General features: G+C 42.8%; 1 protein-coding gene across 2 annotated transcripts in view; it reads left to right on the top strand.

Moving 5' to 3' along the window:
- Nucleotides 1-4,415: 4,415 nt before the first annotated feature.
- The window catches only part of LONRF1 (LON peptidase N-terminal domain and ring finger 1), a 62,430-nt gene continuing 40,454 nt past the window's right edge, over nt 4,416-26,391 (top strand). For both annotated transcript variants that reach the window (XR_016036520.1, XM_055416526.2), the window contains exon 1: nt 4,416-5,244. Coding sequence is in view for 1 of the 2 variants with exons in the window: in XM_055416526.2 (XP_055272501.2) it covers nt 4,515-5,244 (730 nt within the window). In the remaining variant the exon portion in view is untranslated. The remainder of the gene's footprint in view (nt 5,245-26,391) is intronic.

Raw genomic sequence — 26,391 nt, 5'->3', positions numbered from 1 at the left:
GGACTGTAGGCCACCAGGCCCTTCTGTCCATGGGATTTCCTAGGCAAGAATACTGGAGTGGGTTGCCATTTCCCTCTCCAGGGGATCTTCCTGACCCAGCGATCGAAGCTGGGTCTCCTGCACTGCAGGCAGATTCTTTACATACTGAGCTACCAAGAATAACATTATTTTAATACTGGGCAATAAACTTGGTGAGACAGTAGTCATTGCAGGCAACTGGGTTTAGACATCTACTTACCATCACCTCTGTTTAACCTACTCAGTTTGTCCTCATTAGGGCTCTTCACTTAGAACACCATTACTGCAATCATATACTGTATTTTTAGCATCTTATATAAACTTCCCCACAAATGCCCAAGTTATGTAACCAGCTCCCCTCCCCCAGGCTCTCCTCCAGCCTCTCAGAGACTATTAGAAGGGGCGAGGAGGTGTGTGTGGTGGGGGATCTCTGTCCGGCAACTGAAAAAGCTCATGTCCCAGGGCTGGTTCTCCCTCCTCAGGACACGGCTGGGTGTGCACCCATCAGGTGTGTTTCTCATCCCTCCTTTTAGCTTTTCAGCCTTCAACTTCTGCTGTTACATTTTCATCAGGTGTCACGTTGCTGCGCTCCTGTGCCTGGGAGACCATCTGCCTCCTCTCACTGTGTTCAAACCAACCCCTAGGACTCTGCTCCAGAGGCAGAAGGCACCTGAAAGAGAGTTCCAGTTCTGGCATTTTACAGGTGGCAGACGAGGCTCAGCGAGGCCAGGGGACTTCCTCCCTGGTACAGAGGCACAGATGCGGTCCAGGTCTGTGGATTCTCTAATGTGACTTTTATAAACGAACAGCTCCTCGGGACTCAGTGTCCTCATGGCTGTAACACAAGGGGTGTGCCAGGTGGGCTCTAAACTCCCTTCCATCTGGGCCTTACGTATCAATATGCTATTGGCTACACACTGATTATATTTCATTTTAGAATTTACTGTTCTCAATGCATTGACCAGAATGTTACTAACTGAAATGAATCAGGAAGAGGACATAATTTTGCTTGGCTCTTTAAAGCATTTAAATTCTGTCTTCTTTTTTAATGGTAAGAATGTGAAGAAACAAATGGTAAATTCACCCACAGTTAAAAAAAAAAGAAAAAAGGAGGTTCAGATACACATCTTCAGCTGACTCGTGCACAGGAAAAGCACTGTGTTACGTGATGCTTAAATAGTTTACCTAACTATATCAGGAAAAGGCTCCTTCTGGCGCAGTGGGGGCGGGGGAGGGCTGGGATACGCAGGGAATGATGGTGATAAGCATTTTCCAAATTAGGAAACAGATATGCTTTTCTTCGTACTCTTACATAACTGATCTATTTTAGAAGACAACACAAAAAAACTGAAATGAAATACAAATCTCATCATTTTACTACTTTGTTAGCAAAGGCACAAGCAAGTAACGCTGGAAGGGAAAGAAAGGAGAGTTTTACCCCATTCTAGTCCTCGTGGTCTGGAGGTTACCCCCCCACCACCAATCCACCACACACACACAGGATTCCCTCTCTTCCGTGGCAGGCTGCTGGGTGAGTCAGAAACCAAAGTCCAAATTTTTTTTTAAAAAATGAATGAAGAAAGACACTAATTTTTCTCTGCTCTGAATTGAAAACGCAGCCACATCACAGTACATACCCTCTCGTGGTGGCACAGAATGACAGACAAGTAACCTCTCTTAGAGCCAGTGATAGTTTTGCCCCAGACTTCCTGATTCAGAGGGAAACTGTGCCGCACACAAAGGCCACAGAGGCAGTACAACCTCTTACATAAATAAGTTACATAAATGAGAACCAGTTATGTAAATGTATAAACCAGCAAACACGAATTATAACCATTCACAAATGCCAAGGAGAACACAGCAAAATTCCTCCTACAGTCCCATCCCCCGCCCCCATATTATCAAAATTGTACTATTTTATTTCACACCAGAATCAGATGTGGCTATTTGTCACATTTATTGGGGAAAGAAATTCCAAAAGACAAATGATGTTTACTATTTTCTGAATATTATATTTTACTTTGGGGGGGAAATCCCCTAGTTAAACCTGAATTATATTTGATAAGAAATATAAGCATATTTTGGAGAAGGAAATGGCAACCCACTCCAATGTTCTTGCCTGGAGAATCCCAGGGACGGGGGAGCCTGGTGGGCTTCCGTCTATGGGGTCACACAGAGTCGGACACTACTGAAGTGACTTAGCAGCAGCAGCATAAGCATATTTATCAACTTACACTTTTTTGTGTAATCATGAATGCCATGTGTTAAGTAGTTACTATTGTATATTCTGCAAGTGGCTGTTAAGGATAGGAATACATCACAAAAGTAAATGCCCATGGGCATATGGATATTTGTTTTATTACTTACAGTTTCAAGTTTCAGATGAGTTTGGGGGTATCTGACTAATGTCATTCTTCAGTGTATTGAAGGATGGCAGTAACTCAGGGGCCTGGAATCAGATTCAAGATTGTGCTTGTGAATCAATCGCAATATGCCCCACCTCAATTGATTGGAAGTTGCTCCTGGGGTTTCTGCTCCAATATGCTTAGGTTCAGTGTGGACGATGAGTGAACAAAGTCTGCACCCTATAGGAACAGGAGCCTTGGCTTTTTCCCTGTCCCCTTGGGGGCAGTGTATCTCCCGACACTGAAGCTGGGAGATTTGCTAGTTGTGTAGTAGAAATGTAACTCAAAGCAGTTTTGAGCCTAACTGCCTGTTCTGTATAAAGAGGGATGCTGATGGAACGTTAGCAGGTTCAGACATAGCATGCTCAGGTTAATGTTCTCTTAGCTGTTTTGAAAATCTCATGTTAAATATTTTTATTTAAGATCTAATAATAGCAGAAAGAGTAAAGTGATTTTAAACCTTTGTATATTTTTAGCTGTGTGATTTGGGGCAAGTAGCTTTCCCTCTCTGGGCGGTTGTTTCTAGCCTTTGAAAAAAGGCCAGCTTTAACAATCTATGCTGTGTGCTGTGTTTAGTTGAATAGTAGTGTCCAACTCTTTTTGACCCAATGAATTGTAGCACGCCAGGCTCCTCTGTCCATGGGGATTCTCCAGGCAAGAATACTGGAGTAGGTTGCCATACCCTCCTACAGGGGATCTTGCCCACCCAGGGATCCAACCCAGGTCTCCCACATTGTAGGTGGATTCTTTATTGTCTGGGCCACCAGGGAAGCCCCTAACAATTTAGTACCCTACAATCAAATCTATAAATACTTTCAACAGAGAGCTTTAAACGGGTTGCCACCAAGTTTCAAGGAAATATAACCCATTATACAAAAACCAGATCATTTTCCTTCTCCTGTGGGCAAAACTGCAGACCTTGCTTGAGTTGCAATGATATGGTTAACTGCCCCGTGAAAAACATTCATCCTGGAGTTTTCTCTTTAAAAAATGCCAAATGTGGGCCTTAGCCAGTTGTGCGGTAGTAAATGAAACGTGCAGAGGAACCTGTGGGCTTCCTCCCTCGAGATGGGGGGCGAGTTTTAAAGTAGAAAAGCAGCAGTAATTTGGCACCAAGCAAAATTGTCTTACACTCTTCGAGGAGTCGTGTCAGGTAGGTAGTGTTAGTTGCTTAGTGTCTGCCTCTTTGCAACCCCATGGGCTATAGCCTATCAGGCTCCTCTGTCCATGGAATTCTCCAGGCAAGAATACTAGAGTGGGTTGCCATGCCCTTCTCCAGGGGAGCTCTTCCCGACCCAGGGATGGAACCCAGGTCTCCCGCATTGCAGGCAGATTTCTTTACCATCTGAGCCACATTTCGTTCCTAAAGTTGACCTACTCTAGACTTAGGGAGTCACAGAGTCGTCCCACTGACTGTGCGCGTCCCTGAGCCCTCGGCCTCTACGTGTCCATCTGTAAGTTGGGCATAAACGAGTAAAAATGGAGATGAGCACCTGACATGTGGTACACTCCACTGGGAAGATCCCAGGGGCCAGGAACAGGGGGGGCAGGTCCCAACTTAGGTGGGCGTTTATGTCAGGAGAGGGATGGCGATTTGGGCCTCACTCCAGCGAGGCCGGCTGCCCGGCGGAGAAGTGCCAACGAAGCAGCGGTTAGGGGAGAATCTATGACTGCGGGGGTGGGGGTGAGGGCCCCGGCGGAGCAATTAGGTGGGGGATGGAGCATCGGGCTCCTCCGTGCTTTGTTCAGTTGCACGCCAGGCCCTTCTTTCCGGAGAAGCCAATTAGATCCCCGCCGCGGGATCATCTGACCTCGCGTCTCCAGCCAGGAGGGGCTTCGGCAGGGGCGGGGCCGGCGGTCGCCTCCTCCGGGACCCGGCCGCGGGCCGTGCGGGGGAGTCCCGGGCGCCGCCGCGCAGCCCGGCCCCGCCCCGCGCCCGCCGCGCCCCGCCCCCGGGGCTTCCCGGGCGCGCGCCGCCCCGCCGTGTCCGCGCGCCACGCCCCCCTGCTCGCGGGCCGCGTGCGGAGCCGCGCGCCCCGGAGGCTCCGGGACCGTGGCGGCGGGCGGCGGCAGAGCAGCCGTCCGCGGGCCATGTCTTCCCCGGCCGTAGCGAGGAGCTCCCCGGGAGGGAGCCAGGAGGTGGACTCGCGGCCGCAGAGGCAGGGCCGGTTCTGGGAAGTGGGCGGCGGCGGCGGCGGCGACCGGCTGGAGCGCGCGGCCGCGGAGTCGGAGCGCTGGGAGCTGCTGCTCCGGCGGGGCGAGCTGCTGGCGCTGGGCGGCCACCTGAAGGGCGCGCTGGAGGCGTACGCGGCGGCGCTGCGCCGCGGGGCCCCGGTCAGGCCCGAGTGCCTCGGCACCCTGGTGGACTGCCTGGTGTTCAACTACCGGCTCCGCCACGGCTTGGGCTGGAGCGCGAGCCCGGCGGGGGGCGCCCACCGCGGCGTTAGCGCCGGCGGGGTGCTTAGCTGCCTGGGCTGCCGGGGCTTCCTCAGCGAGCCGGTGACCGTGCCCTGTGGCCACAGCTACTGCCGCCGCTGCCTGCGGAGAGAGCTCCGCGCGCGCTGCCGCCTCTGCCGGGACCGGCTGCCGCCCGCCGCGGCCGCCGATGCCCCGGGGACGTCCCCGCGGCCGCCTCCGGCCGCCGCCGCCACCGCCATCGCCGCCTCCGGCTTCAGGACCAGCGTCGTTCTCAACCACCTGGCCGAAAAGTGGTTCCCGGGCCAGCGGGAGCGAGCCCGGGCGGCCGGCCGGCTCGGGGAGCTGCTGCACCAGGGGCGCTACCGGGAGGCCCTGGCCGCCGCCTGCGAGGAGCTGCGAGCAGGTGAGCGCGCGGGCCCCGCGACCGCACCCTTCCTTCCCCGACGCGCGGGGCGGCCCCGTGCTCGTCTGCGCCCCAGGCCGGCTGCCGCCCCGGGCTTGCGTCTCGGGGTCCCGGGGTGTGTGTGTTTTGGGGGGTGTGTGTGTGTGGGAAGGGGCGGCGCCCCGAGGTGCTTCGGTCACAATGGGGATCGCCCTCGAGCCGACTGTGACGCGGTGCGGGGTTTCCTCCGCCTCGGCCTGGCGCCGTGGCGGGCGCGCCCGAGCGCAGCGGCGCGGAGCGGGTGGCCGGGCGAGGCCGCGCGGGCGCGGGATGGGGAGGGAGCTGGGCGAGCCTGAGCGGCGGCTCGCTTCCTGCCGCGCTCTTTCCGGTAATTGGCCGCCCGGGCCGGGTCCGCGGAGGGGAGACGCCGTGCCGGGGCGGGGAAGAGGATCCCTAGCCGGGGCTGGGCGTGCAACGTATATACCTCGGTCTCCCGCAAAAGTCACCGGGGCAATTGGAAGCCGTGGGAGGCAGAATTGCATAAGCCGGGGTGGGTGGGGGTGGTGGAGGGCGTTGTGTAACGGGTGACGTCGGGTGGGCGTGGCGGGAGCCGGGCGCCCGCACCCCGCACCCGGAGGCCGGGTCGGAGCTGCCCAGGGTTGTCCCAGTCTCAAATGAGAACGCCCGGAGACTTGCTGCCTCTTGATGCTTTCCACCTGTCTGTTTCGAAGCGTGCTTATTTCAGAAACGGGTGTGCTTCCTTTCGAATGCACGTAGCCCACGGTGAAGATAATAGAGGTAGTCTCTGATGGAGTTCGTGGCCACGGCTTGTGTTTTTGCCTTTCCACACTCTTGATCAAGCTGAGGCGGCGAAGGGCCCCTGAAGATCTTTGGTCTGTTCTTTCGCCGCCAAGAAGCAGTTTCAGCCTGCTAACCTAGGTTAGCTACTTTTGGGGCTGTGGAAAGAGACCTTGGCGGAGTTAGTTAGCTGTGTCAAATGAAGCGTTGTTCTTTAAATCGGTGGTTTTCTACCATGGGGATTCCCTCCACCCCCACCTTTGGGACGTAATCAGGGGCAATATCTAGAGACATTTTTGGTGGCCACCCCTTGTGCGAGTGGAGTGGTGCTGGTACAAATAGTGGGCAGAGGCCACGAAGGCTCTTTAGTATCCAGTGATGCGCGGGACAGTTTCCCACCCAATGATCAAGGCCCGAAGTGTCAGTTTTGTCCCTGTTAAACCTTGTGTGAAATAAGCATATTTCAAGATGGAATGGAATAATACTTGGAGAATTAATCACCGTGAAAGTAGGTATCCAGAAGATAAACTGATGTGAGCTTTGAGGTGCATTTGTAAACTGTAACTGAAAGCATCTTCTTGGAGGCTTGTTCTTGTTTGTTTGTTTTTTTAAACCCTAAGCGCTCAGTCATTTTGAAGTAGTCACTATGTTAAGTCGTTTAATACGTTTAGAATTCAAACCGCAAACTTGGCATGCTTTCATATGCTTTCAGGATCTTTATGGGGAGTAGCAGTTATAGAAGTAGCATGATAGACCCAGAACAAAAGAACTATTTGGAATACAAAATTCCCAACACTTCAGTCTCTGGATGAATCGAGTTTGGATGGTCAACGAAGGACGGACCATCTAGGTAGGACACATTCCTCAAAATGAGGAAGCAGAAGCTGAGGCCGTGACATGCCTGGTCCACAATCACACAGCCAGCTGATGTATGGCGGCAACGCTGTGTCCTGCATTTCTCCTAAATGTTGAATCAGGGTTCATCCTACCGTTATGGCTCATCCAATGAAAATGTGTAGCATCAATTCCCAAGGAGGCTTTTGGCCACTAGTGTGAAATAAAGGAGAAACTGACAGCCCTATTCATTATTAACTCCCACTGATTTAAATGGTTTGACCTCTTAAATTAGGCATTTTGAAAAAATTCAGGTCCTAATCCACAGAAGAACAGGGAGTATTTACTAATTAAGATCTAGCTTAGCGTTCTATGACCAATAATCTTTTAATTAAAGAAGATTTGGGGCCTGGGATTGAGGATATTATTTTTAACAGGAAAAGACTGAAATATCTACTTTCTCCTCTTTTTCAATTTGCATAGACTACATGTGGGAATTTTGTCTGTTCAGCTGCTTCATTCTACTTTTGCAGAACTAGAACCCAAGACTCCTTTGACCTCATCCATTTTCTCCTCGTTTTTAGGTCTTTGAAAAATCTTTAATTCCATACTCCAAAATGTATCTGACTGGTACTAATGAGGATAACTTTTTTCATCCTTTGAATCTTTAGTACAAAGTAGGAAGAAAAAAATCTTAGAGCTAACAAATTATAGTTGATGGAGTGCAGATATTATGTGTTTAACAGTTTATGAGGGTAAATAAAAAGGTTTAGTAGAGTTATAAATCTACTTGTGCAGTTAAGGTTTAACTTTTTGAGAGCTAGTTAGCTAGAAAGGCATTTGAAATGTGTTTGTATAATTGGACAGCAGTACCCAAGATCCCTTCATTATTCCTAACAGTGGAAAAAGACAGTGGAAAAAGACTATAATTTCTTCGAATAATTCTTACAATGAAACAAGTAAATACTATTAACTAGAAAAAATAATCAGTCTACAGTTAGCCCACACACATCCAAATTTAAGCCCTTTCAACAAGAAAGGAAAGCTAGAAAACCTTTGCCAAAATCAGAACGTTCCCATTGAGATTACATAAGTTTCTGTTGAATTGAAATATATTTAGATAACATTTAATCCATTGATCTTTTGGTATTAACTCTCAGATGTTTCATAACTTTGTCTTTTTAGTATTCAAGGATATTATGTAAAGATCTTTTCTGCTTTTCTTTATACTTTAGACTCTTAAAATGATCCGACTCAGCTGTGCTCTTTGTTTTATTTTTAATGAATTTTTATACTGACTTGCCACTCTCCCCACAAAGAAGACCAACAGAACAGTATAATTTATAATTTGAAATGGTTAGAAAGTAAATAAAAGTCACAGGGAAGAGAACATTTTATTTAAAATACTTGGAGAAAAAAAGTTATTTTTAATATTTTTAAAAAAATGTTTGGATATGCTAGATCTTATTTGCAGCGTTTTCAGAATCTTCAGTATTTGTTGAGGCATGTGGGTTCATTTTTGTTTTGTTTTGTTTTTAGTTGTGGCATTTGGAATCTGAAGATGCAGAATGCAGGGATCTAGTTCCTTGACATGGGATCGAACCTGGACCCCTTGCATTGGGAGTGCAGAGTCTTAGCCATTAGACCACCGGGAAGTCTCTGTTCTGATTATTAATTATGTATTCCTTGTCAGGAATTTCAAAATGTTTTATATCATTTCATTGTCACAAAAAATCCTATGGAGTACTATTATTCTCAGGGAAATTGAGGCTGCTGGGGTGCCTAGTACAGCCTAGTAGTTAGAGCTGTGCATCTTGGTGTCTAACGACCTGGGTTTGAATCCCAGTGCAGTCTCCACCTGCTCTCCGGCCTTGGGCCTGTGTCTAACCTCCCTGTTTTGCTTTCCTTATCTGAAAAGTGAGCAGAGTGTCTACCTCATAGATAGATAACAATCATTAACAGCAGCTTAGGGCTGTTGTGAGAATTAAGAGAGTGAAAACGTGAAGTGCTCTGAATGGTGCCTGGCGGATAAATACCCAGTAAATAGTAATTAAAATATTTTTAAAATGTAAAATTTGTGCCCCAACTAGAAGATGATTTAGCTAAAATTGAACTCTTAATCTTATAATATCAAGTCCTGTTCTTTTCTCTCTACCACATTAATATTACCAGTGCACGTGTGCGGGCTAAGTTGCTTCAGTCGTGTCCAACTCTTTATGACCCCATGGTGGGTAACCTGCCAAATTCCTCTGTCATGGAATTCTTCAGGCAAGAATACTGGAGTTGGTTGCTGTTCCCGTCTCCAGGGGATCTTCCCAACTCATGGATCCAACTCGGATCTCCTGTTCTGCAGGCGGATTCTTTACCATCTGAGCCACCAGGGAATATTAACAGAGTGAGAGTTAAATCCTGATTCTGGCCTACATTTGTTAATTAGTAGTAACATTTTAGCATACATCAATAAAATATAGATGCTGCAAGGCTTTCCTAATAAAAAGATTAGTCAAATTATGTGTATGTTAGGCGCTTAGTCATGTCCAACTCTTTGCGACCCCATGGACTGTAGTCCGCCAGGCTCCTCTGTCCGTGGGATTTTCCAGGCAAGGATACTGAAGTGGGTTGCCATTTCCTTCTCCAGGGGATTTTTCTGACCTAGGGATCGAACTCTGGTCTCCTGCATTGCAGGCAGATTCTTTACCATCTGAGCCATCAGGGAAAAAAGATTAGTCAAATTACAGGTAAATACTGAATACATTTAAAGAAAACGTAAAAGGTTTTTTAACATTTTATTAGTCAGTGAGGTTAACATGAAGAGATTTGAATTTAATTTATCACCTCAAAGAGTCGGACAAGACTGTGTGACATTCACGCTTCACTTCAAACTTATGTTTCCCTTTGAGTACGGCATGGCAACCCACGCCAGTATTCTTACCTGGAGAATTCCATGGACAGAGAAGCCTAGCAGACTGCATTCCATAGAGTCGCAGAGTTGTACACAACTGAAGTGACTTACCATGCAAACTTATGTATGCCCTAACTTACTCTGCCAAATGCTTGAAACAGTAAACATTGACATTTATATGGTGGTTTATACTTCACAAGACATTTTCACTTCCACTAACAGTCTTACCAAAGATCATGCAAGAGAGCATATTTTAGTAGCCCGAATGCATAGAATGTAGAAAAGATCTCCAGAAAAGTGACTTTTTAAAGGCAAGAAAGTAACTAAGTTACAACTGAAAGCAGAAACTGGGCTGTGGATATTGCTTCTAAGGCTGATTGATTTTAAAATGAGCATATAAAGCATAAATCTCAAGTGTTCTTGTTATTTATTTAACAAGTGTTTATTGAGTGCTTGCTCTATACTAGGCTTTGTTTTAGGTGTTGGAAATACAGAGGTAAACAAAATCAAGTGCCTGTCCTCAAGAGAGTTTGTATTTTTTGTTTCTCTTAAAGTTGCAGCAAATTAGTATTTATTGAAAATAGAAAAGGGGCTTATTGCTTAACTGATTTCTAACTGAGTGTGTATCCTGTATATCTCTGATTCATCTTTCCTTTTAATTCAGAAGTCCACTTTTAGGATTTTTGCAGTGCCTCACAGTCACTATTATAACAGCATGTTCTCATTGTTATAGAAAATGAAAAAGGGGGTTATGTAAATAATTCTTAAGTGGTCCGTTTAAAATAATTTCAATGTTTTTAACTTTTATTCATCAAGCAAATGATGAAAGATTTACCAAAGCTCAGTTATTGTAGATTTCTCATTTTTTGTATATTAAACTTTGGTTTACTCAGAATTGTTTTTATATTTAGTGAAATATATCTGGAGGCTTAGATGTATTCAAGTATAATTTTAAATGTATTTGTATAGTATTCTGCCTCTAATGGTTTCCCTGATAGCTCAGTTGGTAAAGAATCCGCCTACAATGGAGGAGACCCAGGCTTGATTCCTGGGTTGGGAAGATCTGTTGGAGAAGGAATAGGCTACCCATTCCAGTATTCTGGCCTAGAGAATTTCATGGACTGTATAGTCCATGGGGTCGCAAAAAGTCAGACACGACTGAGCAACTTTCACTACTGCGTCTTGCATTATAAAGATAGTTTTCAAAATTGTCATTATGTTTTACTATAGAAGGTGAATGATTTAAGAGAAGTCTAAAATGCTAAGCAGAAGTTTCTGTTCAATTTTTTCTTCTTTTTCTTGTGGCATTAATAGAATAGGATCATTCTTTTTTCTTTTTTTCTTCCCCTCCTTTTGTCCAACCTGCATTCAGTTCAGTTCAGTTCAGTTGCTCAGTCGTGTCCGACTTTTTGCGACCCCATGAATCATAGCACGCTAGGCCTCCCTGTCCATCACCCTCCCGGAGTTCACTCAAACTCATGTCCATCGAGTCGGTGATGCCATCCATCCATCTCATTCTCTGTTGTCCCCGTCTCCTCCTGCCCCCAATCCCTCCCAGCATCAGACTCTTTTCCAGTGAGTCAACTCGTCGCATGAGGTGGCCAAAGTATTGGAGTTTCAGCTTCAGCATCAGTCCTTCCAATGAACACCCAGGATTGATCTCCTTTAGAATGGACTGGTTGGATCTCCTTGCGGTACAAGGGACTCTCAAGAGTCTTCTCCAGCACCACAGTTCAAAAGCATCAATTCTTCGGCAGTCAGCTTTCTTCACAGTCCAATTCTCACATCCATACATGACCACGGGAAAAACCATAGCCTTGACTAGACGGACCTTGGTTGGCAAAGTAATGTCTCTGCTTTTTAATATGCTGTCTAGGTTGGTCATAACTTTCCTTCCAAGGAGTAAACATCTTTTAATTTCATGGCTGCAGTCAGCATTTGCAGTGATTTTGGAAACAGTGGGAACAACCTGCATTACTAATCCCTAAAGATATTTCCTCTGTCCATGGAATTCTCCAAGTAAGAATACTGGAGTGGGTAGCCATTTCCTTCTCCAGGGGATCTCCCTGACCCGGGTATCAAACCCAGGTCTCAGCCATTGCACGCTGATTCTTTATCCTCTGAGCCATCAGGGAAGCCCAAAGATATTTCTTACTTGGCTAAGGATTATTTGAGTAACAGATGTAGAAAATACTCTTCTAATACCTTGTATTAAGAACTGATTTCATTTATCAACTTGTTTTGAAATATTTTGTAATTTAACAATAATTGTTATTTATTGAGTGCTTGTGTGCCAGGCCTTGTGTTAACTGTTAACATACATCCCTTTAAAAAAAAATTATTTATTTGGCTGTGCTGGGTCTTAGTTGCCACACATAGGATCTTTGATCTTTAGTTGTGGCAGACTGGATCTAGTTCCCTGATCAGGAATAGAACCCATGCCTCTGTCATTGGGAGAGCAGAGTCTTAGCCACTGAACTACCAGGGACATCTCCTCACAAGTCTTAAGATGTAGGTATCTTGAGCATTTTATAGGTGAGGAGACAGAGGCTCAAAGAGTTAAGTAAATGGTCAAAAGTGAATCAGAACCCAGATCTTCTGAATCCAGTGGTTACGATCTTAATTAGTGTGCCAAACTACTATTCCTGGACTTTAGTAATCGCTAATAACTTGTCAGTCAGCAGCTCTTAGTTTAACTGTTTCTTAGTTTAACCAAGTTCTATAGAAAAAATTTGGTATTTCAGTTAGCCATTGGAATTCTTAAACTAGCTGTACATATAAATATAAAAAGAAAAGATTAAAGGACTTATCTTTTAATATAAAATATAAAAAGAATGATAAAAAGGAAATGAACAGAGAATTTTTATACTTACACATAAATAATTCAAATAACCAATAAATAGTTTTAAGGTCAAACTCACTGAGAAAAGGCACACTAAAATAATGGTGCTGTTTTTCATTTGTATTTTTAAATTATTTTAAATGAAACAAATGAATATTTTTTAATGATAAAAAGTGCAATTCACAAAGAAGATAGACATTGTAAACTATTAGACACCTAATAAACAGATACATCAGAAGAAATATAAGGGAAAAGAAAAATTATATAATCATAATGAGACATACTAACTTTTCTCTAAGAATAATTTATGAAGTGCAGAAAAAATAAGAATCAGAGCATCTTGAATGATGTCGTTAATAACTTGAATGTAATAGATTTATGTTTAATTAATGGGTATTAATCTTATATCCTACACAGATATATTTGAAATCTTGAATCTCATATGTTGTTATTAGATGTCCATAGGAGATTTAGAAAAACTGGCGAAAAGATAAAACATTACTAAATTTCAAAAAGTAGAATTCTTGGTGTGTGATTCAGTTATATATATTTTCCATTACAAGATGTTGACCATAGTTCCCTGTGCTATGCAGTAAACCTTTGTTGCTTGTTGCATATATATTTTTTAAAATTAGAAATCTAGCATTCTATTCATAATAAGTTGAACAAATGGAATCAAAATGTAAAAAAGTTTTTAATTAGGCAAAAGTTCATTTTCTAAAATATGTTACACATATTGTTTATATATATGTATACAAAAGATTTTCTACTGTGCTTGAGAAAGAACATCAAAAAAAAAGGGGAGAGATGTAGGAATTGGAAATCATCAAGTAAATGAAATGGGAGCACTGAATATGAAATAGAAAAAGCGAAATAATATAAATAAAAGTAAAAGCTCCTCATATCGTCCAGTTGCTTTTAAACATGGCTGCTCGTTAGAAACATATCTGGAGCTCTGGCAAAAAAGGAAAAGCAATAACTGGGCATTTTTTCCCCAAAAAAATCCCATGATAATTATGATATGCATCTGGATTTTAAAAAGTGATTACAGGTTTTCCTATTAAATGGCAGTTTTGGTGATACAGAATTCTATTTTTCTGTTGACCAATCATGATACAGTGGTATTAAGTGGGTAATAGTTACATAATCACAGTAGTGAAAGATGTTTATCAGTTCTCACAATCAGTAGCCAGACAAAAAATAAAAGATAATTACAATTGCAAGCCATAATGGAAACATGATTAACCTAACAGTATGAAATAAATACGTACAATTTGGGGGATCAGGCAGAGGGATGTGGTAATGAAGTGCACATGTTTTCCATGTGTGTTCATCTGCTCAGCCAGTCTGTCTCTTTTGGGTGGTCCTTTTAATTCATTTACATTTAAGGTGATTATCAATATGTCTAGTCAAGGCTATGGTTTTTCCCGTGGTCATGTATGGATGTGAGAGTTGGACTGTGAAGAAAGCTGATCGCTGAAGAATTGATGCTTTTGAACTGTGGTGTTGGAGAAGACTCTTGAGAGTCCCTTATACTGCAAGGAGATCCAACCAGTCCATTCTAAAGGAGATCAATCCTGGGTGTTCATTGGAAGGACTGATGCTAAAGCTGAAACTCCGATACTTTGGCCACCTCCTTTGACGAGTTGACTCACTGGAAAAGAGTCTGATGCTAGGAGGGATTGGGGGTGGGAGGAGATGGGGATGGCAGAGAATGAGATGGCTGGATGGCATCACCGACTCGATGGACATGAGTTTGAGTGAACTCCAGGAGTTGGTGATGGACAGGGAGGCCTGGCGTGCTGTGATTCATGGGGTCGCAAAGAGTCAAACACGACTGAGCGACTGAACTGAACTGAACTGATGACCCTATTACTCTTTTCTTAATTTGGGGGGTGGTATTTTCTGTGGGTAGGTCTTTTCCTTCTCTTGTTTCCTGCCTAGAGAAGTTCCTTTAGCATTTGTTGTAAAGCTGGTTTTGTGGTGCTGAATTCTCTTTTGCTTGTCTGGAAAGCTTTTCATTTCTCCATCAAATCTGAAGGAGAGTCTTACTGGATAGAGTATTCTTGGTTGTTGGTTCTTCCCTTTCATATATTTCGCTTTAAATATATCATGCCATTCCCTTCTGGATTATAGAGTTTCTGTTGAGAAATCAGCTGATAGCCTGATTGGAGTTCCTTGTATGTTATTTTTCATTTTTCCCTTGTTGCTTTCAGTATTTTATCTTTGTCTTTAATTTTTGTCAGTTTGATTTGCTATGTGTCTTGGTGTGATCCTCCTTGGGTTTATCCTTCCTGGGACTCTCTGTGCTTCCTGGACTTGGTTGACTATTTCCTTTTCCATGTTAGGGAAGTTTTCAGCTATTATCTCTTAAAATACTTTCTCAGGTCTTTTCTTTTCTCCTTTTGCGACCCCTATAATGCGAATGTTGGTCTGTTTAATGTTGTCCCAGAGATCCCTTAGGCTGTCTTCATTTCTTTTCATTCTTTTTTCTATATTCTGTTCTGTGGCAGTGATTTCCACCATTCTGTCCTCCACCTCATTTATCTGTTATTCTGCTGTGAATTCCTTCTAGTGTACTACTCATCTCTTTGTTTGTTGTTTAGTTCTTCTAGGTCTTTGGTAAACATTTTTTGCATCTTCTCCATCTTTGTTGCCATTCTTTTTCCAGGATCCTGAATCATCTTCACTATCATAATTCTGAATTCTTTTTCTGGAAGGTTGCCTGTCTCCACTGTGTTTTTGTTGTTTTTCTGGGGTTTTATCTTGTCCCTTCATCTAGGACATACCTGCTTTTTCATGCTGGTTGGTTGCTCAGTCGTGTCTGACTCTTTGCATCCCATAGATTGTAGCCTACCAGGCCCCAGGCTCCTCTCTCCATTGAATTCACCAGGCAAGAATACTGGAGTGGTTGCCTTTCCCTTCTCCAGGGGATCTTCCCGACCCAGGGATCAAACCTGGGTCTCCCCACATTGCAGGCAGATTCTTTACCGTCTGAGTCACCAGGGAAGTCCTTAACTTTCTGAAATGTGGTTTGTTTTACTCGCTGTGGGATTGTGGTTCTACTTGCTTCTGCCTGCCCTCTTATGGAGGAGGCTAAGAGGCTTGTGTAAGCTTTCTGGCGGTAGGAGAAACTGGATCTTGCTCTGGTGGGGACACCCTTGCCTATTGAAGCTTTAGTCCAATTATCTGCTGATGAGTGGGTTTTTGCTCCCTCCCTGGTAGTTTGGCCTGAGGCGATCCAGCCCTCAGCGCTGTGGTCAGCTTAATGGCTACCTTCAAGAGGGTTTACACCAAGGGGGACTGTCCCAGCCTGCTGCTTCCAGTGTCCACGTCCCTGTGCTTAGTCCCTGCGGACCCACACCTCCACAGGAGACCCTCCATCACCAGCAGGTGGCTTTGGTTCAGTCTCCCGTGGAGTCACTACTCTTTTCCTCTGAGTCTTGGTATGCGCAAGGTTTGGTTCGTGCCCTCCAAGGCTGGAGTCTCCGTTTCCCCCAGTCCTGTGCAAGTCTTGTAATCAAATCCTGCTGGCCTTCAAGGTCAGATTCCCTGGGGATTCCCAGGCCCTTTGTCGGGTCCCCAGGCTGAGAAGCCTGATGTGGGGTTCGGAACCTTCTTTGGTATTACTGTTCTTCCTGTTCTCCAGTCCTTGGGTCACTCACCTGGTGGGCACAGGATTTGATTTTATCGTGATTGTGCCTCTCCTGCCGTCTTGCTGTGGCTGCTCCTTTGTCTTTGGATGTGGGGTGTCTTTTGTGGCAGGTTCCAGTGTCCTCCTGTTGGTGGCGGTCCAACAGCCAGTTGTGATTTTGGTGTTCTCACAGGAGGAGATGAGCGCACATCCTTCTTCATTCCTATTTTCCTAGGAAACAAAAATACACAGCTTCTGGGAGTGTAAAATTTTATAAAAGGAAGGTGAGCAGAATATATTGAAGACTTTGTATAATATATCTACATAGCTTTCTACACATTCAACTTTCTAGAAAATAAGGAAATAAGCTGATATTTAGAAGCTTATAGGTAGGTGTTCATTGCAGTACTTTTTGTAGTAGCAAAAATTAGAAGTAATAGGGAATTTAACATAGATGGTGTATATAATGGAATCCTTTGCAACCATTAAGTATCTTGTGGATATAATCACATTGCTAAAAAAATCAGATTATACACCGTATATATGGTATCTTTCATAAAACTATACATTAAAAATGTAATCTACCCACACAGATAAAAAAGTACAGGTTACATGCCAACGCTGGTTATTTCTTACTTCATGAGAGCATGGATTGAGGAGCTTAAGACGACAGATTTTAATGAATTGCTTTGTGGTAGGAAAAGGATCTTTGGTTCTTAATTTTCTATATTTTTCAAATTTTATAGGTAAATATTTTATAACATTTGTTCAAAACAGGTTTCTTGAAGATGAGATAAATGATGTGTACACACCTCTTACTACCCATCACCTACTAGAAAACAGATGAGAAGTCTCCACTCCGGAGAACTCTCTTCCTGCAGCCCATGCGGTACCTTGGACCACTTAAAACTAGTTTCCCCAGATGTGCAGCAGAATTTTATTTCAGTTGTTTTATTTACCCAAGGACTCATGATACCACCATGTGGAAGAGAAGAGGGAATGAGGGCAAGAATTGAGCCCAAGGGGACAGATTTTAGTGAATTTCCCCTGCTTCAGCAGACATTTATCAAAGCAGGAGTAGAGGATATAGAGACGGTAAATAATGGAGGGAGCTCAAAAACAGACCTTTTTTTATAATTAAATATATGCTACGCACATGCAGTGGTGGAACACAGTCGTAATAGCAGACACTTAAATAGAGCTTATAACGTACCAAGCCCTGTTGGTTAAGTACTGTGCACATGTTGCCTGTCTCTTGAGTAGCCCTGTGAGCCCTGTTATTAGCAGAGGTGAACAGCAGGAACTCTGGATCCAGGTGGCTGGAGGGAGCATCTAGAATCCTTCACTTACTAGCTGTTTGGTCTTGGGCAAGATATTTAAACTCTCCGTAATCAGTTTCTTTATAAAAATGTGAACAATGTTAGACCCACATAAGATTGTTCTGAAGGTTGTGGATCATTTAGAACAGTTTATAGTTTTTGTTGTTACCAAATAACTGTATTAACTAAAAAAAAAATGATCTCACATATTTAAAATTCTTACCCTTTGCTCCTTTGTGTATATTTTTGCATTTAAAAAGTCTATTTAAAATTAGTTCAATTCTTCCGTTGGGGGTAGTTTTTTTTTTTTTTTAATTTTTATATTATCAGCCATAAAAAGGAACGAATTTGAGTCAGTTGTAGTGAGGTGGATGAACCTAGGGCCTATTATACAGAGTGAAGTAAGTCAGAAAAACAAATACTGTGTATTAACACATACATATGGAATCTAGAAAAACGGTACCAATGAACCTATCTGCGGGGCAGAAATAGAGACACAGACATTGAGAACGGACTTGTGGACACTGGGGGAAGGAGAGGGCATTGACAGATGCATTCTACCATATGTCAGAGAGAGGACTAGCAGGAAGCAGCTGTATAGCCAGGAAATTCAATTCACATGCTCTGTGATGGCCTAGAGGGGTGGGGTGGTAGGAGGAGGGAGGTCCAAGAGGGAGGGAATATACGCACACCTTTAGCTGGTTTTCTTCATTGTACAGCAGAAACCAACATGACATTCTAAAGCAGTTATCCTCTGAATAAAAATAAATTTTTATTGGAGTTAGGTTAACAGTGTGTTAGTTTCAGGTATATAGCAAAGTGATTCAACTATATATATATATATATACACATACATGTATTATTCTGTTTTAAATTCTTTTCCATTTAGTTTATTACAGAATATTGAGCAGAGTTCTCCGTGCTATACAGTTGGTCCTTATTGGTTATCTGTTTCAAATGGGGTGGTGGCGGTTTAGTTCTCAGTTGTGTCCAACTCTATGCAACCCCATGGACTGTAGCCCGCCAAGCTCCTCTGTCCAGGGGATCTTCCTGGCCCAGAAATTGAACTCAAGTCTCCTTCATTGGCAGGCAGATTCTATATCTGTTTTGTAATAAGTTCATTTGTACCATTTTTTTTTAGATGCCACACGTGAGCAATATCATATAGTATTTTCTTGTCTTTTTCTGACTTTAGTTAGTATGATAGTCTCTGAGTCCGTCCATGTTGCTGCTGATGGCACTATATCATTCTTTTTTATGGCTGAGTAGTATTCCACTGTGTGTATGTACCACATCTTTATCCATTCACCTTAGATGGACATTTAGCTTGCTTTTGTGTCTTGCCTATTGTAAATAGTGCTGCAGTGAATATTGGGGTGCATGTATCTTTTCAAATTCTGGTTTTCTCTGGGTACATGTTAAGGAATGAGATTGCCGAATCATATGGTTAATTCTGTTTTTAGTATGGCGGTGTTCTTCATAGTGGCTGTACCAATGTACATTCCTACCAACAGTGTAGGAAGTGTCTCTTTTCTCCACACCTCCAGCATTTGTTGTTTTTTATGATGGCCATTCTGACTGATGTGAGGTGATATCCCATTGTTGTTTTGGTCTGCATTTCTCTAATAATTAGCCATATTGAGCATCTTTTCATGTGCCTCTTGGCCATCTGTATGTCTTTGTTGGGGAAATGTCTGTTGAGACCTTCTGCCCATTTTTTGATTGTGGTATTTGTTTTGACATTGAGCTGCATGAGCTGTTTGTAGATTTTGAAGATTAATCCTTTGTCAGTTATTTCATTTGCAGATATTTTCTCCCATTCTTTGCACACGTGAGTGCTCAGTCGTGTCCAACTCTTTGAGACCCCATGGACTGTAGTCCGCAAGACTCCTCTGTTGATGGGATTTTCCAGGCAAGAATACTGGAGTGGGTTGCCATTTCCTCCTCCAGAGGATCTTCCTGACCCAGGGATTGAACCTGAGTCTTCTGCATTGGCAGGTGGATTCTTTACCACTGAACCACCATGGAAGCCCCATTCTGTGGGTTGTCTTTTTGTTTTATGGTTTCCTTTACTGTGCAAAAGTTTTTGGGTTTGATTCAGTTCAGTTCAGTCGCTCAGTCGTGTCCGACTCACCGCGACCCCATGAATCACAGCACGCCAGGCCTCCCTGTCCATCACCAACTCCCAGAGTTCACTGAAGCTCATGTCCACGGAGTCGGTGATGCCATCCAGCCATCTCATTCCCTGTTGTCCCCTTCTCCTCCTGCCCCCAACCTTTCCCAGCATCAGAGTTTTTTCCAGTGAGTCAACTCATCGCATGAGGTGGCCAAAGTATTGCAGTTTCAGCTTTAGCATCAGTCCTTCCAATGAACACCCAGGATTGATCTCCTTTAGAATGGACTGGTTGAGTTTGATTAGGTCCCATTTATTTTTGGTTTTATTTTCGTTACTCTGGGAGGCGGATCTAAAAAGATATTGCTGAGATTTATGTCAGAGTATTTTCTCCCCATGTTTTCTTGAGAGAATTTTCTAATACCAGGTCTTACATTTAGGTCTTTTCTTTTTAAATTGGAGTATAATTCTTTTACAGTGTTATATTAGTTTCTTCTGTACAATAAAATGAATCTCCCAACTCATCTCTCCTTCCCCTTTCTCTATGTCCACATGTCCATGATCTATGACTCCATCTCTATTCCTGCCCTGGATATAGGTTCATCTGTACCATTTTTCTAGATTCCACATATATGCGTTAATACATGATACTTGTTTTTCTCTTTCTGAGTTCACTCTGTATGACAGACTCTAGGTCCATCAACACCTCTACAAGTGACCCAGTTCTATTCCTTTTCGTGGCTGAGTAATATTCCTTTGTATATATGTACCATAGCTTCTTTATCCATTCATCTGTCTTTGGGCATTTGCTTTGGTTCCATGTCCTGGCTATTGTAAAAACTGATGCAATGAACCTTGGGGTACATGTGTCCTTTTGACTTACAGTTTTCCCAGGGTATATGCCCAGAAGTGGGATTGCTGGGTCATACGGTAATTCTAGCTTTAGTTTTTTTAAAGAACCTCCATACAATTCTCTATCGTGGCTATATGAGTTTACATTCTCACCAACAGAGCAAGAAGGTTCCTTATTCTCCGCATCCTCTCTAGCATTTATTGTTTGTAGATTATTTTTCTTTTTACTTTACAATACTGTATTGCCATTATACAATGTATTTGCCATACATTGACATGAATGCGCCATGGGTGTACATGTGTTCCCCATCCTGAACCCCCCTCCCACCTCCATCCCCATCCCATCCCTCTGGGTCATCCCAGTGCACCAGCCCTGAGCACCCTGTCACCAGCCCCGAGCATGCCATCAAACCTGGACTGGCGATTTGTTTCACATGTGATAATTTAAATGTTTCAATGCCATTCTCCCATATCATCCCACCCTCGCCCTCTCCCGCAGAGTCCAGAAGACTGTTCTATAATCTGTGTCTCTTTCGCTGTCTCACATACAAGGTTATCGTTACCTTCTTTCTAAATTCCATATATATGCGTTAGTATACTGTATTGGTGTTTTTCTTTCTGGCTTACTTCACTCTGTATAATAGGCTGCAGTTTCATCCACCTCATTAGAACGGATTCAAATGTATTCTTTTTAATGGATGAATAATATTCCATTGTGTGTATGTACCACAGCTTTCTTAGCCATTCATCTGCTGATGGACATCTAGATTGCTTCCATGTCCTGGCTATTATAAACAGTACTGCGATGAACATATGGGTACATGTGTCTCTTTCAATTCTCTTTCAATTTTCATACATCCTCGGTATATATGCCCAGCAGTGGGATTTCTGGGTCATATGGCAGTTCCATTATCGGTTTTTTAAGTAATCTCCACACTGTTTTCCATAGTGGCTGTACTAGTTTGCATTCCCACCAACAGTGTAAGAGGATTCCCTTTTCTCCACACCCTCTCCAGCATTTACTTATAGACTTTTGGATAGCAGCCATTCTGACTGGCATAAAATGGTACCTCATTGTGGTTTTGATTTGCATTTCTCTGATAATGAGTGATGTTGAGCATCTTTTCATGTGATTGTTAACCATCTGTATGTGTTCTTTGGGGAAATGTCTGTTTAGTTCTTTGGCCCACTTTTTGATTGGGTTGTTTATTTTTCTGGAATTGAGCTGAAGGAGTTGCTTGTATATTTTTGAGATTGATTCATTGTCAGTTGCTTCAATTGTTATTATTTTCTCCCATTCTGAAGGCTGTCTTTTCACCTTGCTCATAGTTTCCTTTGCTGTGCAGAAGCTTTTAATTAGGTCCCATTTATTTATTTTTGCTTTTATTTCCAGTATTCTGGCAGGTGGGTCATAGAGGATCCTACTGTGGTTTATGTTGGAGAGTGTTTTGCCTATGTTTTCCTCTAGGAGTTTTATAGTTTCTGGTCTTATGTTTAGATCGTTAATCCATTTTGAATTTATTTTTGTGTATGGTAATGAACTATGGATGGAGGTTCATGACATTGTACAGGAGACAGGGATCAAGACCATCCACATGGAAAAGAAAAGGAAAAAAGCAAAATGGCTGTTTAGGGAGGCCTTACAAATAGCTGTGAAAAGAAGAGAGGCGAAAAGCAAAGGAGAAAAGGAAAGATATAAGCATCTGAATGCAGAGTTCCAAAGAATAGCAAGGAGAGATAAGAAAGCCTTCCTCAGTGATCAGTGCAAAGAAATAGAGAAAAACAACAGAATAGGAAAGACTAGAGATCTCTTCAAGAAAATTAGAGATACCAAGGGAACGTTTCATGCAAAGATGGGCTCAATAAAGGACAGAAATGGTATGGACCTAACAGAAGCAGAAGATATTAAGAAGAGGTGGCAAGAATACACAAAAGAACTGTACAAAAAAGATCTTCATGACCAAGATAATCACAATGGTGTGATAACTCACCTAGAACCAGACATCTTGGATTGTGAAGTTAAGTAGGCCTTAGAAAGCATCACTATGAACAAAGCTAGTGGAGGTGATGGAATTCCAGTTGAGCTATTTCAAATCCTGAACGATGATGCTGTGAAAGTGATGCACTCAATATGCCAGCACATTTGGAAAACTCAGCAATGGCCACAGGACTGAAAAAGGTCAGTTTTCATTCCAATCCCAAAGAAAGGCAATGCCAAAGAATGCTCAAACTACCGTACAATTGCACTCATCTCACACACTAGTAAAGCCATGGTCAAAATTCTCTAAGCCAGGCTTCAGCAATAGGTGAACCGTGAACTTCCAGGTGTTCAAGCTGGTTTTGGAAAAGGCAAAGGAACCAGAGATCAAATTTCAAACATCCACTGGATCATGGAAAAAGCAAGAGAGTTCCAGAAAAACATGTATTTCTGCTTGATTGACTATGCCAAAGCCTTTGACTGTGTGGATCCCAATAAACTGTGGAAAATTCTTAAAGAGATGGGAATACCAGACCACCTGACCTGCCTCTTGAGAAACCTGTGTGCAGGTCAGGAAGCAACAGTTAGAACTGGACATGGAGCAACAGACTGGTTCCAAATAGGAAAAGGAGTATATCAAGGCTGTATATTGTCACCCTGCTTATTTAACTTCTATGCAGAGTACATCATGAGAAATGCTAGGCTGGAGGAAGCGCAAGCTGGGATCAAGATTGCTGGGAGAAATATCAATAACCTCAGATATGCAGATGACACCACCCTTATGGCAGAAAGTGAAGAGGAACAAAAAAGCCACTTAATGAAATTGAAAGAGGAGAGTGAAAAAGTTGGCTTAAAACTCAACATTCAGAAAACAAAGATCATGGCATCTGGTCCCATCACTTCATGGCAAATAGATGGGGAAACAGTGGAAACAGTGTCAGACTTTATTTTTCTGGGCTCCAAAATCACTGCAGATGCTGATTGCAGCCATGAAATTAAAAGACGCTTACTCCTTGGAAGGAAAGTTATGAAAGTTAATATGATAGCATATTAAAAAGTAGAGACATTACTTTACCAACAAAGGTTCGTCTAGTCAAGGCTATGGTTTTTCCCGTGGTCATGTATGGATGTGAGATTTGGACCGTGAAGAAAGCTGATCGCTGAAGAATTGATGCTTTTGAACTGTGGTGTTGGAGAAGACTCTTGAGAGTCCCTTGGACTGCAAACCCCCCCCCCCCCCGACTAGTCCATTCTAAAGGAGATCAGTCCTGGGTGTTCATTGGAAGGACTGATGCTAAAGCTGAAACTCCAGTACTTTAGCCACCTCATGCGACGAGTTGACTGACTGGAAAAGACTGATGCTGGGAGGGATTGGGGGCAGGAGGAGAAGGGGACGACAGAGAATGAGATGGCTGGATGGCCTCACCGACTTGATGGACATGGGTTTGAGTGAACTCTGAGAGTTGGTGATGGACAGGGAGGCCTGGTGTGCTGCGATTCATGGGGTCAGAAAGAGTTGGACACAACTGAGCAACTGAACTGAACTGAACTGATGGTGTTAGAAAGTGTTCTATTTTATTCTTTTACAAGTGGTTGACCAGTTTTCCCAGCACCACTTGTTAAAGAGATTGTCTTTTCTCCATTGTACATTCTTGCCCTTTGTCAAAGATAAGGTGTCCGTAGGTGCGTGAATTTATCTCTGGGCTTTCTATTTTGTTCCATTGATCTATATTTCTGTCTTTGTGCCAGTACCATACTGTCTTGATGACTGTGGCTTTGTAGTAGAGACTGAAGTCAAGCAGGTTGATTCCTCCAGTTCCATTCTTCTTTCTCGAGATTGCTTTGGCTATTCGAGGTTTTTCGTATTTCCATACAAATTGTGAAATTATTTGTTCCAGGTTTCTGAAAAATACTGTTGGTAGCTTGATAAGGATTCCATTGAATCTATAGATTGTTTTGGGTAGTATACTCATTTTCACTATATTGATTCTCCCGATCCATGAACATGGTATATTTCTCCATCTATTTGTGTCCTCTTTGATTTGTTTCATCAGTGTTTTATCGTTTTCTATATATAGGTCTTTTGTTTCTTTAGGTAGATATATTCTTAAGTATTTTATTCTTTTCGTTGCAGTGGTGAATGGAATTACTAGAGCTAATCAATGTTTGTAGATTTTTTGATGATGGCCATTCTGACTGGTAAGAACTGATACTTTATTGTAGTTTTGATTTGCATTTCTCTATTAATTGGTGATATTAAGTGTCTTTTCACGGCCTCTTGCCCATCTGTATGTCTCTTTGGAAAGATGTCTGTTTAAGTCTTCCAGCCATTTTTGATTGGGCTGATGTTTTGATATTGAGCTGCATGTTGTTGTTCCTGTTTTTCAATCACTCAGTCAACTTTTTGTGATCCCATGGACTGTAGCACACCAGGCTTCTCTGTCCTTCACTGCCTCCCAGTGTTTGCTCAAATTCACGTCCATCGAGTCAGAGATGCCATCCAACCATCTCATCCTCTGTCACCCCCTTCTCCTCATGCCCCCAATCTTTCCTAGCACTAGGGTCTTTTCCAATGAGTTGGCTGTTTGCATCAAGTGGCCAAAGTATTAGAGCTTCAGCATCAGTCCTTCCAATGAATACTGAGAGTTGATCTCCTTTAGGATTGAGTGGTTTGATCTTACAGTCCAAGGGACTCTCAAGAGTCTTCTCCAACACCACAGTTTGAAAGCATCAGTTCTTTGGCACTCAGACTTGTTTTATGGTCCAGCTCTCGTATTGGTACACAACTACTGGAAAAACCATAGCTTTGACTCTGCAGCAAAATGATGTCTCTGCTTTTGATGTCTCTCCATTTTCCTTTCTCAGGCTTGCTTTGGCTATTTGGGGTCTTTTGTGTTTTCATGCAAGTTGTAAATTTTTTTGTTCTAAATCTGTAAAGAATTCCATTGGGAATTTGATACGGATTGCATTGAATCTGTAGATTGCTTTGGGTGGTATAATCATTTTCACAGTATTGATTCTTCTAGTCCAGGAACATGGTATATTTCTCCATCTGTTTGTGTCATCTTTGATTTCTTTTGTCATCAGTGTTTTATAGTTTTCTGAGTACAGGCCTTTTGTCTCTATAGGTAGGTTTATTCCTGCGTATTATATTCTTTTTGTTTCAATGGTAAGTGGGATTGTTTCCTTTAGTTTCTCTTTCAGATCTTTTGTTATTAGTACATAGGAATGCAGGAGATTTCTGTGCATTAATGTTGTATCCTGCAGCTTTACCAAATTCATTGATTAGCTCTAGTATTTTTTTAGTGGCATCTTCAGGGTTTTCTGTGTATAGTATGATGGAATTTGCAGACAGTGAAAGTTTTACTTCTTCTTTTCCAGTTTGTACTCCCTTTATTTCTTTTTCTCTGATTGCCGTGGCTAGGACTTCTAAAACTACGTTGAATAATAATGGTGAAAGCAGACACTCTTGTCTTGTTGCTGATCATAGAGGAACTGCTTTTAGTTTTCACCACTGAGAGTGATGTTTGCTGTGGTCTGTCGTACATGGCCTTCATTATGCTGATGTCTGTTCCCTCTGTGCCCACTTTCCGGAACGTTTTTATCATAAACGGATGTTGGATTTTGTCAGAAGTTTTTCCTGCATCTATTGAGATGATCATATGGTTTTTTTATAATTCCTTAATTTGTTAATATGGAGTATCATATTGATGTGTATATTTTGAAGAATCTTTGCATTCATGGGATAGATCCCACTTGATCATGGTGTTTGATTAATGTGTTGTTGGATTCTGTTTGCTAGTATTTTGTTGAGGATTTTTGCATTTATGTTCATCAGTGATGCTGGTTTGTAATTTTCTTTTTTTTGTGATATCTTTTTCTGGTTTTGTTATCAG

Source organism: Moschus berezovskii, chromosome 26, assembly GCF_049115385.1.
Source record: "Moschus berezovskii isolate FMDL1 chromosome 26, NW_MosBer_1.0, whole genome shotgun sequence".
Lineage (NCBI taxonomy): Eukaryota > Metazoa > Chordata > Mammalia > Artiodactyla > Moschidae > Moschus > Moschus berezovskii.
The sequence above is the reverse complement of the archived record's forward strand: the minus strand, read 5'-3'. Positions and strand labels throughout refer to the sequence as shown.